We start from the raw sequence: 12133 nt of genomic DNA, 5'->3' as shown, positions 1-12133 counted from the left end.
GGCTGGAGCTCAAGCCTGGAAGTCGACAACAACAGTGAAACAGCCTGAATCCTGTGAGCCCGAGTCAGCTGGCACAGGCTAGCTGCGGGTGTCTAGTTCCTCATTAGACATACACTTGAGCATAGGCTGGCAGGTGAGAACTGCCTGGGACAAAGTCTCCAGAGAATGGAAAGGTCTGCAGGTCCTTCCCGGAAAAAGGGAAGAACTGGCTAGGAGACCAGTGGAGGGGCTAGCTTAGTGACCTTCCTGAGCAAGAGAGGCTGAATCGTTAGGGCTGTGTTCCTTTTATGGCTGGGCCAAGGGGAAACTATGACAGGAGCACTTGCTATCCTGCACCCTGCCAGAGGAGGGTGTGCCAGGAGCGGTTGCTTTGATGCACTTCTTTTCCCTGATGAACTGAGAAATTAACCTTCAAAATTGGTAGGTTATGTCTTGACTGTGTGAATTCCTATTTGGCTTAAAATTAAAAATGAGAGGGGCTTAAAATTAGAGGGGTTCTGTAGAGGCCAAAATAACTAAACTTTTGTTTGGTCATTTTTAAAGAGTGGTGGGGGAAGGAAAAAATATAAAATTTAATTTATTAGATTCATTCAGTGGAGATGATTGCCTGATTCTGCATTTACTGAAGTCAATGGGAGCTTTACCAATGACTTCAATGAGTACACAAACTACACACTGGTCAATTAAATGCTAATTTGGTAAGCTATTATGATTTTAAGTAGTAATATCAGAATGGCTTGTCTGCTCCAATAGACTTAAAACAAGATATCAAAAGATGTCATGTCTGCTGGAAAACTATCTTCCTTTAATTTTTTTTTTAAGTTAATCTCTATAGCTCTTAGTGAGAGGCCTCTTAAAGTAAACAATTTAAACTTATTTATTCATCTAGCTGGGGATTTACCTAGTTATAACTCTTCTGTCTATTCCAAGGTCACTGGGCTTCCGTCCCTCTTTATGGCTCTATACGGCCAGCAAATGGACCACTTTAGCAGGTTTTGGTGGTGATGGGGGGGGGGGGGGGGGGGAGGGGTGTGTGGAGTAGAGTGGGCAGGATGAGCATGCAGCTATGGGAGGGAGTAGTGGAGAAAGAAGGCACGGGAACTATTTCACTCCTCTTACTGATTTATGGAGGCTTTTCAGGATATCTGTAATCCCCCTCCCTGCAGTGCTTTTTAGGAGTTTAATTGGAGCAATTGCCCCCTTAAATTCATATGGAGCATGAAGGAACTTTATAGGCTTGTGGGGTACAAACAGCCTCACCATCTGAGAGTCACTTTAGGATTGGCAGATCCGAAACAGCCAAAAAAGTCACCAGCCCCACATAGGCTCTTGAATGACTGTCCTATTCTAGTTTAGAAAGAGAAATAAGTTTTCTTGGGCTTGCATGGAAGAGGAGGGATTGATTGGCACCCCTAAAGAACATTCTGAGGCTCACAGAATGGGATTATTGGAGCTCCCCAGTGAGCTTCCTAAAGGCTTGTTACGAAGGATTGGGGGAAGGAGGAAACCATGAACTGTGGAAGGTTTCCCAGAGAGTCGATGCTCCAGGGGGAGCTACTTTATTGTACACTTTCTAACATCTGCATGAAATTGGCTCCTCTCCTGTTAACCTCAGAAAGTCAGGAAAACAGTGCTTTCTCCTAAATAAGAACATTAGTGCCCTTTGTTTGGAGTATGATTTGCTTCATTTAAAAAAAAATATATACAAGATTTTAAGGTTGAGAGTACAGTTTACAAACAGCCTTAATTCTGCCCCATAGTCATTTGAGAGAGTGACTACTTTTTTAATCCATAAATTTCTTCTTACTAGTGCCAACTACTATAGTTGGCTCTTATCTCATTTGCTAGGCATTTTTTGAATGCAACAACTGTAGATGCTTAGTTTTTATTAGTTTATATAGTCTATTAATTGACTTGCAACTTGCTATATTAATTGGTATTTTAGTCTTTTTAAAATGTAGTCATCTTTCTTGAAATGTATACAAATGCTTGAGCAGTCCAGTAGTTATTTAATTCAGATCTTGAAAGCAAATAGATAAGTTTTTATTCTCTGATTTTCAGGAAACTTTATGGTGTGATACTGGGTACCTGGAATATCTATATTAAACAGAAATGTTCGACACCAGAGCCCTTTATCGTATGTAAATTTTACAAGTTACTGTTTTCTCTTGATGTCATATAGGTGCTTGACTCCATCCCTTCTGGCTACTGAATAAGTTAACGTTGACAAACAATATTAAGAAAGGAAGAGGAGTATTTATATTATATAGTTAAGAATGTCAAACTGATTATACTGAATTTTATGACTTTGCATACAGAAATTAGTGGCTGGCCCTAACTGCAAGGAGGGTGAAATTACATCTCCAATAGAACTGGAGAAAAATAGGACACAAATATTTGAGGGGAAATCTTTTAACTACAAATGATTTTCTCTCCTCCCCATATTTGGAAGTCTGCTTCTCTGTATATCAGACTTTTCAAAGTGAAGCTTCTTTTTTATAAAATGTGCCTTATGCTTTATTTGTCCTTGAGTTGATATTATGCTTTGTAAATGTTTGAGTTCAACTGTTTTTATTTGTTGCTTATTTTAGCCTATTATTGCATACATTTCCTTGTTTAAGCAAAAATGAGTGAAAACAAATATAAAAATCCAAATTCATATGCTGTGACTTTGTTTTTCGTAACTTCAGATCATATTCTGGGAAAGAACTTTAACGTACTTTTTAGCATTTGGGATTTTTGATGTCAGTATTATGGCTCATAAGTGAAGTTTTATCTAGCAACTTCATTTCATTCAAACAATTCTGTTAGTAGTGGATTTTTGAAAGTTAGAATAAAAACATTTATTGGCATAAATATAATTAATATTTTGATTTCTTTTTAGAATTCTGAATTTAAACTCAACAGAAATAAAAGCAACACGAAGACAGGATGAACTGGAATGTAAGACCACCCCAAAATGCTGATAATCAGAAGAACTTGCAAAGTCAAGGAATTCATTTTTCTCACACGCTTTCTAATGCATGTGCTTTCCCTCAGACAAGCACGTACTCTACTCAGAATGCTTGTACTTATCCTGGAAGTAACCAGACGGCATATCTGCAGTCTAACATGAACATGGTTACAAATCGATTACCTTTTCAAAATACTGAGGGATACAAAACATTGCAGCAAGCACTTCCAAAAGAATCTGTACCTGGTAGAGTTTTTGTTACCTCGCAACGTTCAGTTGAGAGGCATCCACCTTCACGTGTACAGATGAGGCGGCTTGTCCCTAAACAGGCTACACATGTGCCAGTAGAGACTACTCTAAATCTTTGGCCAAACTCTGTGTCCAACATGCATGCTTTTTCCCAATCAAGAATAGCTACTGCATCATCACAAACAAGCCCTGCAAACAATTTACAGAGTATACCACAGAAGCCCCAGAATCAGTATGTGACTACAAATACGTATCCTATGCAGCCTCAAATAGCACAACCTAATTTTGCAAGAACTGTGATGTTTTATCAAGGTAACCAAGCATGCAATACGTCTTCACAGGAGCTGCCAATAGAATGGGTACCACAATATAACTTGAATGGGCCTGCATCTTCTCAACAATGTACTACAATACCTATTAATCAGTCATCAAATGAGTGTGTAAATTCTCAACAGAACTCTTTGGCTTTTGCTTTGCCTACACAACATCTCCAGCAACAAGTACACTGTTCAAGCACTCCATTTCAGAATACACATTCAGCAAGTCCAAACACTGCAATAGGTGTACAATCGCAACAATATGCACCAGCCCAAATTGGCTCTGAAGATCATAATGGAAATCCTCCACATTATCCTTCTAGTTATGATTGTAGAGCTGCAGCACAATCTTTGACAGGTCTTCAACAGGTAGTTCCAAGTATATCTAATGAACATATCCAAAACCACCAGAAACCTATGTCAGATCACAGTAATGTTTCTTACGTTAAAGATGTACAACAGCACTGGCAGAAACTAGAGTCTGGAGAAACCAGTCAGGCAACTGGAAATGTTTATAATTTAAGTGGGAATGTGACAGCAAATCAGTCTTTTAATGCAACAGCTAAGCCTTCAACATACATTTTAGAAAGGTATTTTAACAGCATGCAAGAAGCTGTGACAGTTCCTTCTGAGCCACTGAATAAAATAGCTTCAGTACAAGAAAGCCCAATTAGTGGTTCAGCAGATTTGCCCGATAATTCTAAAAGTATTTCATCAACAGATGATAGATTGAAAGTAACAAAAGAGAGTCTGGCTGTGGAAGCTCAGAAATTGTTGGAAATTAAAAAAAAATATGCAATACTTGAAAGGGTTTTTTTAATAAAACAAAAACTCTTGGCATCTTCAGAACATAATAAAATGACCTCTGACCTTCCTCCACAAAATCGAAACACTAACCTTAAACTTTTTCCACATGTGGCCAATCAGACTGAAATATTTTCACACTCTGGTACAGTGGGAATGAAGAGTCAACAACTGCCACTTCGTCAATCTTCACTTGAAGAAAGAAACGACAAAAACATTACCAACACTGGCAGTGAAGGATTAGATAAGACTCCGAATAGTCATTGGATTAACCAAGGAAATTCTGCTTCAAGCTCTGTTTTGATTGCTTATCAGGATAAACTCCCAGTTCATTTAAATAATCTTGAGAGAACTTCAGTATTAGGCCCAAAGAATGCACCAGCTGCAGGTCCTACTCAAGAGACCAGGAAATGCACCGAAAACGCTTTGGGTTTTACCAAACTTAGTAGCTCTGATAGAGTCGTACCAGAAAATATATCAGTTAGCACTGGGGAAGCCTCACTTCTCCACTCTGTTGTTCTAAGTAGCGTGAATATTTTGCAAGAAAAAAAGTCTGGTGCTCTTGCTAATAAAATGTCTAGCCTCCTTCAAAATGAAAAAACAACTTCCAATTTAACACTGTCAGGAGGAAGTTCACTGGCCAGCAAAAGAGAAGCAAAAGGTGCTGTAGAGACAGTGCAGTGTTCAATATCTGCATATCCTGAATTGGATCAGCACACTAAAGGCGTTTGTTCTCAGCCAACGGAGAACACCAAAATTTTGAACAATGAGAAGATATTCGGTACTTCTCACATAAATCCTCTTGCTTCAGAAACAGCTGAACTAGGTGTAACTAATGGTGTAGCTGAGAATACACCACCACCAGTTGTTACTGGAAACTCATTTTCTAAAATGAACAGCTGTACTACTTCTATGGAAGAGCTAGCAGCATGTCTTGCTTTGTGGAGAAAGTGTCCTTCAGAATCTGTGGATGTTCAATATAGTCAGTCAAATAAAAGCATAGAATCAAATCTGATTTCATCATCTTATGAAGGATTTCATGATCAGAGTACATGTCGTATCTTGGAAAACAACCAAATTGCAGTAGCTAAAAGAGACCTAAATAAAGTTACAATAAGTACAAATGAAACAACTTTGTCTTCTGCAACAACTTCTGTTGGGCAAAAACATGATGCATTGGGTTCCAACTTGATCAAAGGTTTTGAACCCCAAGTTGCTGTAGTTTCTCCTTTAATACTTTCTAAAGAGAGAACTTCAAGTGAACATCAAGAAAAAAATGCAACATTTTCTGCTGAAATAATTTATCCAGTGATTGAAGGAGGTAGTGTATGTAGTCTACAAGAAAAGAAACAAAAAGATATTTCAGTAGTGGCAAATACCGATAAAGGGATAGTGGAAACTACTTATTTACTATCCGATAAATGTATTCCAATACGGAAAGTGGATTCAGATATGCAGTACACCAAATCAGCTAATGGAAACAAAATAGTAAAAGATGCTGTAAATTCAAACTGCTCGTATGATGTAAACAACAGGAAAGCTGATCAGTTTGCACAAGAAGTGAAAAAAACTAATATGCAGCTCAGTTTACAAAACAAAATTTCTTTGCCCAAAACAAGCACAAATGGTTCTAGTCCAGTGTCTCAAGAAGAGCTAACAAAGAATCAAGATTGTGAGGACTTTGTAGAACCAGGGGGCACTACCACGATTGTATCAGAGGATGACATGTTACAGATTTCCAGCGTATGTTCACTTGTTGAAAGTGATGCATCTTATAATTCACAAATAGCTAATATGTTCAGTTCTGTCCCTTTGATGCATTTAGAGAAAAATGGTGCCTTGTTAGAAGAAAATATCTCTAATGCAAAGCATAAAGAACAACAATTGGACACTTGTAAAGGAGAATCTGAAATGAAAACCAGTGTGTTTGAGGGGGAGAGTTTTCTGCCATTGCAAAAACCTGCATCTAAAGCAGGTTCCACAACAAAGTCATTAGGAGTACCAAGTTTAGAGATGTTTTCATGTGATACAAATCAGTGTAATACAAAGCTTTTGGATGATGTAAATGTAAGCAGTTTGGAGGAAGAAAAAAATGAAGACACTTCTAAAACTATTTGTCGCTTGGGACAAAAAATAGTGCAAAATATAGTTTCCAGGAATGGAGAAAATATTGTTGATGTTAACCAGGAGTTGATCAGAAACAAACAAGACCTATCATTTAATGTAATCGGTGAAACAGATGTCTATTCTACTGCAAAGGAAGAAAATACACAAGAACATATATTCAGTGAAGGGGAAAATACAATGGACAATGCGATTAGTAGTAATAGAGCAGTACCTGTAACCTTTCTAAATGATCAGCTGACTGAACTTTTGAAAGAGTTTCCTTATGGGATTGAAGGTGCAGACGTACTGATGAAAGAGCTGACTAAAAATGAAGATTCTGTGATTGAGCCTACAGAGAATCAAGTTGAAAAAGGAACTCAAGCTTATAGCAAAAGTTGTGATCCTAAGGATCCAATAAACCAAATAAAAATCACAATACTAAATTCGGAACAAATGAAAGAACTGTTCCCTGAACATAGTCAACAATCCTGTAACAAAGTCATGGTGGAAAACACTGAAAATCAACAACTGGAAATCAGTTCATCAGAGAGAGAGACTTTAGAAAGCTATATCCAGCCTGATCAGAATCTAGGCATGGAGGGGGAAAAGAACACACAGGAAAACGCAGCCCCAAAACGAGAGAAAAAATTTACGTATTGTTGTTTAATGGGTTGGTTAGCTTCAGTTTATGCAGTGCCAGGGTGCTCATGCAAATCTCAAGAGGATGTTGCTTCAGAGAAACAGGATGGTGGCAATCAGTGTTCAGAATCTGAAAACACTGACTTTAAAGGGAGACAGGAAACAACTAGTAGACCTGGTCGCATAACAAAGACTAACTGTGCAGTGGAAAACAACCTGCAGCTTCCTGTCAAATTACATGATACAAGCAAAAATCTTCCCACATTAGACAAAGATAGAAAATATGCCCCAAACTCTACAATAAACAAAGATATTAAGCTAAAAGTAAGTAACAAATCAGCTAAAGCACACCAAGAAATAATCAGACCTTTTCATCCTTCTGCGAAAAGAGAAACTGATCAATTCAAAAGAATGAATGGCCAGTGGAGGGGAGAGTTGCAACTCCATGGATTAACTCCCTCTTCGGGGAAAGAAGTTCGGACTAGTGAAGCAGATTCTCAGAGATGCACAAGGGAGGAACTTGCTTCAGGAAAGGTCCATCATACAAATGTAGAACACTTGATAATATCAACTAAAAAAAAAGAAAAAGTCTATAAAATGGAATCTTTTGAAAAAGATCAAACACAAACAGAAGGGTTGGCCATGAAATCCAAGACACATGTCCACAATTCAAAAATTTCAGAAACCATCGAGGTCAAACAAACTAAAATATACGAAGAACATAAATATAAAAAACTTGAACTGAGTGCAGGTGAAGCACACAGAGTTAAGAGACATAATTACACATTTAGCAAGAATGGACAAATTAAAGAGAAGACAAAATTGTCAACGGAAATAAAACATAAGTCGGATAATCATCCTGGAGCCACAAGAAAATCCCCAAATGCAAGCTCAAGAAAGTATGAATATTCTCAGCATAAATCTATAAATGTCCTACCTTCACAGGAACGTTTATATAGACGAAAACGGAAAGAAAACATGATTGGGAAGAGAGACTCAAAAAAACCAAAATTGGAAAGTGAAAGAATCAAATATGAAACAAACACTTTTGAACGTGCAGGATATAATAAACAAAGTACTGATGTGGCATATTTTGAGAAATCTGCGACATCGAAAGAAGAAAATGTCTGGAAATATAAAAACTTCTTAGCAAATCATAATTATATCCCCAAACCAAAGAAAAAAAAAGGACGCCCTTCTAAAAAGTCTAAAACCTACTTTTCTGGCAGAGAGAAAGACCTGGATGTTCAGATCAGAGAGAAACATTCTGAAAAAAATCCACAGTGTTTAAGTAGAAAAACTAGTAGACTGAACATTTCTCTTCAAAGGGAACAAAAAAAAAACTATCTGAATAGAGTTGCGTTTATACGTACTGCCCAAGAAAGCATTTGTCTGACAAAACTAGACACATCACCTGCCAAACCTGTATGGCATATAAAATCTAATAAAGTTCCAGAGTCCAGCCAGGACTGGAAAACTGATAGCTCACCTTCAGAAGAGGATAAACTACACAGACCACAAATGCTTGAGTTTAAATTGTGTCCGGAGATACTGTTCAGAAATACAGCCACTGATGGAGAGAGTCTGGATATTGCACACTCCTCTGAAAGAGACACATCCCTTGTGGCAGGTGCAGTATAAATTAGTTTTCTCCTTATCTGTGAAACCATATAAATAATAATGTGGGGTCTTGTGTATGAAATGAGGCAAAAATTAGGTTGAATGCTGTGATGCAAAGCCAAGAGCAGTTTATTGCCGGTATTGGGCTTAAAACCACATACCCTCAAAGTGTGGTGTGTGTGTGTATGTATGTATGTATGTATATGTTAGTTTTGGGGGGGGGAAGGGAGAAGAGAATTGATATAATTTTGTGATTTATTGTTCGCCTGTGAAGTTAAGAAAAACAGTAGAAATTCCAGTCTTTTAAATTTCATATTATACAAAACTATAAATTGGGATGGCTGAACTTACTATCCTTCTGAGCCACATATGATAATCTTCAAAAGTTCAAGAGCCAGGCATGCCAGCCAGGGCTCGAGGCTTCAACCCTGCGGGGCGTGCCAGCTGGGGCTCAAAGCTTCAGCCCTACTCCTGCTGAAGCCCTAGCAGGCACCTCACTCCCCACCTACAGGGAAAAGCCCCTAGCCCAATCACCCTGCTGCAGTGCACAAGCCCTGAGCTCCCATCCCCCAGTCTGGTAGGTGAAGAATGGAGTGCGGATTTGAGGGGGCTCTGCAGGCCGCACTTTAACTGTAAAAGAGCCGCGGTTTGGCCAACCCTGCTATAAATAGTGAATAAGCTATATAGAACAATTTGAGACTAAACACTTACTGGCTCTCCTGTTATGCCTGGCTGTGTGCTTATAACATGAGTGGTAAGAATTAGCGGTGATGGTAAGATTTATCCCTCCATTCAATTTCTTTTCTTTTTTAATTTTCAGGGGTCAAAAGCAAAAAGGAAGACTGGTTAAATTATATCCCAATGAAGCAAAGAAAAACCGAAGGAACAGCTCAAGGTGAAATGACTTGATTATTCAAGTTGGAATAAATATCAAATACTGTTTGCTTGGCTTCAAAAATGGTTCATGTGCACTTGAGCAAAATATTATCTCTGATGCTGCCACTAGTTCAACTGCACTAATGGGAGCCTGAATGCAGATGTGGCTCTGGTGCTTTATGGAGATTGTTACTGGTAATGCCTCAGGTGAAGCTTCATCTACACTTCAGCTCCAGTTGGATGCAGCTGAACCAACAGTAGCATTGGTGGGAATATTTTGCTATAATTCCATAGTGTAGACAAGGCCTAAACCTTTTTGTGCACATTTCTTCTTGCAGTTGTTACAATTCAGTATTAAAAATGGTTTATCAGTAAATCAGGTTATGTAATAGTTGTTTTCACAGTGGGTGGTCTTAAATACCACACAAGTAAAATGCTCATTCTGAACTCTTAAATATTTGTATTTGTATTTCACTTTATTTTAAAAGGTAAAACATAGCTTGCTGAAATTTTATAAGTAAGTGATGAATGTTCAGTAGTGACTTTCAGTGTAACTGACTTCATATCTGTCTTTCAGTTGATGATAATATTCCACTTGATGCAGCAATACAAATCCTGGAAGGAAATGAGGCTCTTCATGTTCCAGTCAAAGACTCGAAAGCGATGTTTCAGACCTACAGGAAAATGTATCTGGCAAAAAGAAGCAGAAGCCTTGATAGTAGCTGTTCAAAATAGGTCTTCTTCAGTCATAAAACAACAAAAATGCATTTGTGAGAACTAAATTTGTGTGTTGCTGATCTTCAGTATACATTCATTTTTTTTGTTAAGCAAATAAGACATTATGCTGAAAATGTCAGTGTTAAAAATGTTATCCCTTATCAAATGTATTTGATATTTTTTTCTTTTTCAAACTACAGGCTTTAATTGAAGCTAGCGGAATCTCAGGAGCATTTAAACCATCCTGATTGTTGTTTTATCAATAGATCAACTGTTTTACTTTCTGGTTCTGGAAAATCTCCTCCCCTCAGAGAATTTCCATTGCTGGCAATGGAAATATGACCAGTGCAAAGGGATCAGTGGTAGATTCCTAAGCGTTACATATTATCTTCTATTTATGCTGTTCTAATTAGTTCTGTTTTTAACAAGGCTTTCTTATTTGAGGGTGGGTGGGGGGAGATGTTAATATTTTTTTTACGTGGCAGACAGAACAATGCAACAACAATGCAACAAGTGAACCTGAGCATACTGATCAAGGGATACCATGAAGTATTTATGCTGCTACTCAGTTCTACTAAACTGAACTTTATAAAACTTGTTAGAAAATAAGGGCTTGTCTACAATACAACTTAAGTCAACGTAACTTACATCACTCTGGGATGTGAAAAAGCCACCCCCTAAGTGACGCAAGTTACATCGACCTAAGCGCTGTCCAGGCTAGCGCTGTGTAGGCGGGAGATGTTTTCCTGGCAACGTATCTTCCACCTCTTGCTGAGGTGGAGTAATTATGCTGACGGGAGAGCACTCTCCCATTACCATAACGCGTCTTCACCAGAATGTAGCGCAGTAGGTGTAGATTAGCCCTTAATCAGTAATTCCTTATCTTAACATTGTACTCAAGTTGATGACCAGTTGATGCTTTTCATCCCTAATTTAGGGTAATTTTCTCCTACTTTCTTTATATTTGAAAGAAAAGGAGCAGTAGTTGAATTCTAGGAAGTTTGAAATCATGTTGTCTAAGCTATTACAGTCACTGGTTAAAGTGAATAAAGTGGATTTCTATGTTTCTAAGCTACATTAGCTAATGTTTAAAACTACACACACACTGTGATATGGATTATATTCATTATTGTTGGTTGTTTTGTTCCTTTTGCTCACAGTGTTCAGAATTTTGAATTTAATTGTATTTTTTCAGAACTTTTGGCATTTGATTTTTTACATGTTTAAACATTTATACTGAAAATATACCCAGTGTGGATAATTAACTGAACCATTTTCATATATTAAATAAACTTATTTTGAGCATTACATTTTGGTATTTCTCCACCAAGTTATTTTTCTGATTTACTGATTGCTGTTAATTGTAGCTGGTTGCATATTTTTTTAATGAGCTGAAGAAAATCAAAAATTGTGTGAAAATGTTTTTCTCAAAATTGCTCAAAAAGACTATTTTAAAGGCAACACAAAATTAAATACCAGAGAATGCCCTTAGTTAGTGTGCAATTCTGATTGCATTAAGGGTTGCATTGGTGTAACTGAGGCTAGGATTTGGTCCTGAGCTTCTGCATCTGAACAACAGACTGGTGCTCAAAGAAATTCAGGATCACCTTCCTTGTTTGGCATTTTTTTCTCTTTCTTTGACTGGGAAAGAAACCCATAGATGAGTGGGTAATGAATTGGCACCAAAACTCAGAAGACCTGTCCATGCTTGTGTTGGACTTTGGATGTGAACAACCTAGGAGTTATACAACAGGCCAATCCCACTACCATTAGCATATAGTCATGTGGAAAAGATATATTAAAACCTGTGGTTTCCTTCTTTCAAAATAGAAAAGGGGCTTTGCAAATGTTT

At 37.7% G+C, this 12133-nt stretch overlaps 1 protein-coding gene across 11 annotated transcripts in view; it reads left to right on the top strand.

Annotated features, from left to right (window-relative positions):
• RESF1 (retroelement silencing factor 1) overlaps positions 1-11589 on the top strand; it is a 48086-nt gene extending 36497 nt beyond the window's left edge. For 8 of the 11 annotated variants that reach the window (XM_008177263.4, XM_065566239.1, XM_065566195.1 and 5 more), the window contains 3 exons: positions 2885-8698; positions 9509-9583; positions 10142-11589. In XM_008177263.4, the coding sequence (XP_008175485.2) occupies positions 2932-8698; positions 9509-9583; positions 10142-10299 (6000 nt within the window). In that variant the 5' untranslated portion in view covers positions 2885-2931 and the 3' untranslated portion in view covers positions 10300-11589. Of the gene's footprint in view, positions 1-2061; positions 2138-2884; positions 8699-9508; positions 9584-10141 lie in introns of all 11 variants that reach the window. The other 3 variants (XM_065566198.1, XM_065566214.1, XM_065566232.1) reach the window with 1 other exon arrangement.
• The last annotated feature ends 544 nt before the right edge of the window (positions 11590-12133 follow it).

Source organism: Chrysemys picta, chromosome 1, assembly GCF_011386835.1.
Source record: "Chrysemys picta bellii isolate R12L10 chromosome 1, ASM1138683v2, whole genome shotgun sequence".
Lineage (NCBI taxonomy): Eukaryota > Metazoa > Chordata > Testudines > Emydidae > Chrysemys > Chrysemys picta.
Note: the sequence above shows the minus strand (reverse complement) of the source record. Positions and strands in the feature narration are given on the sequence as shown.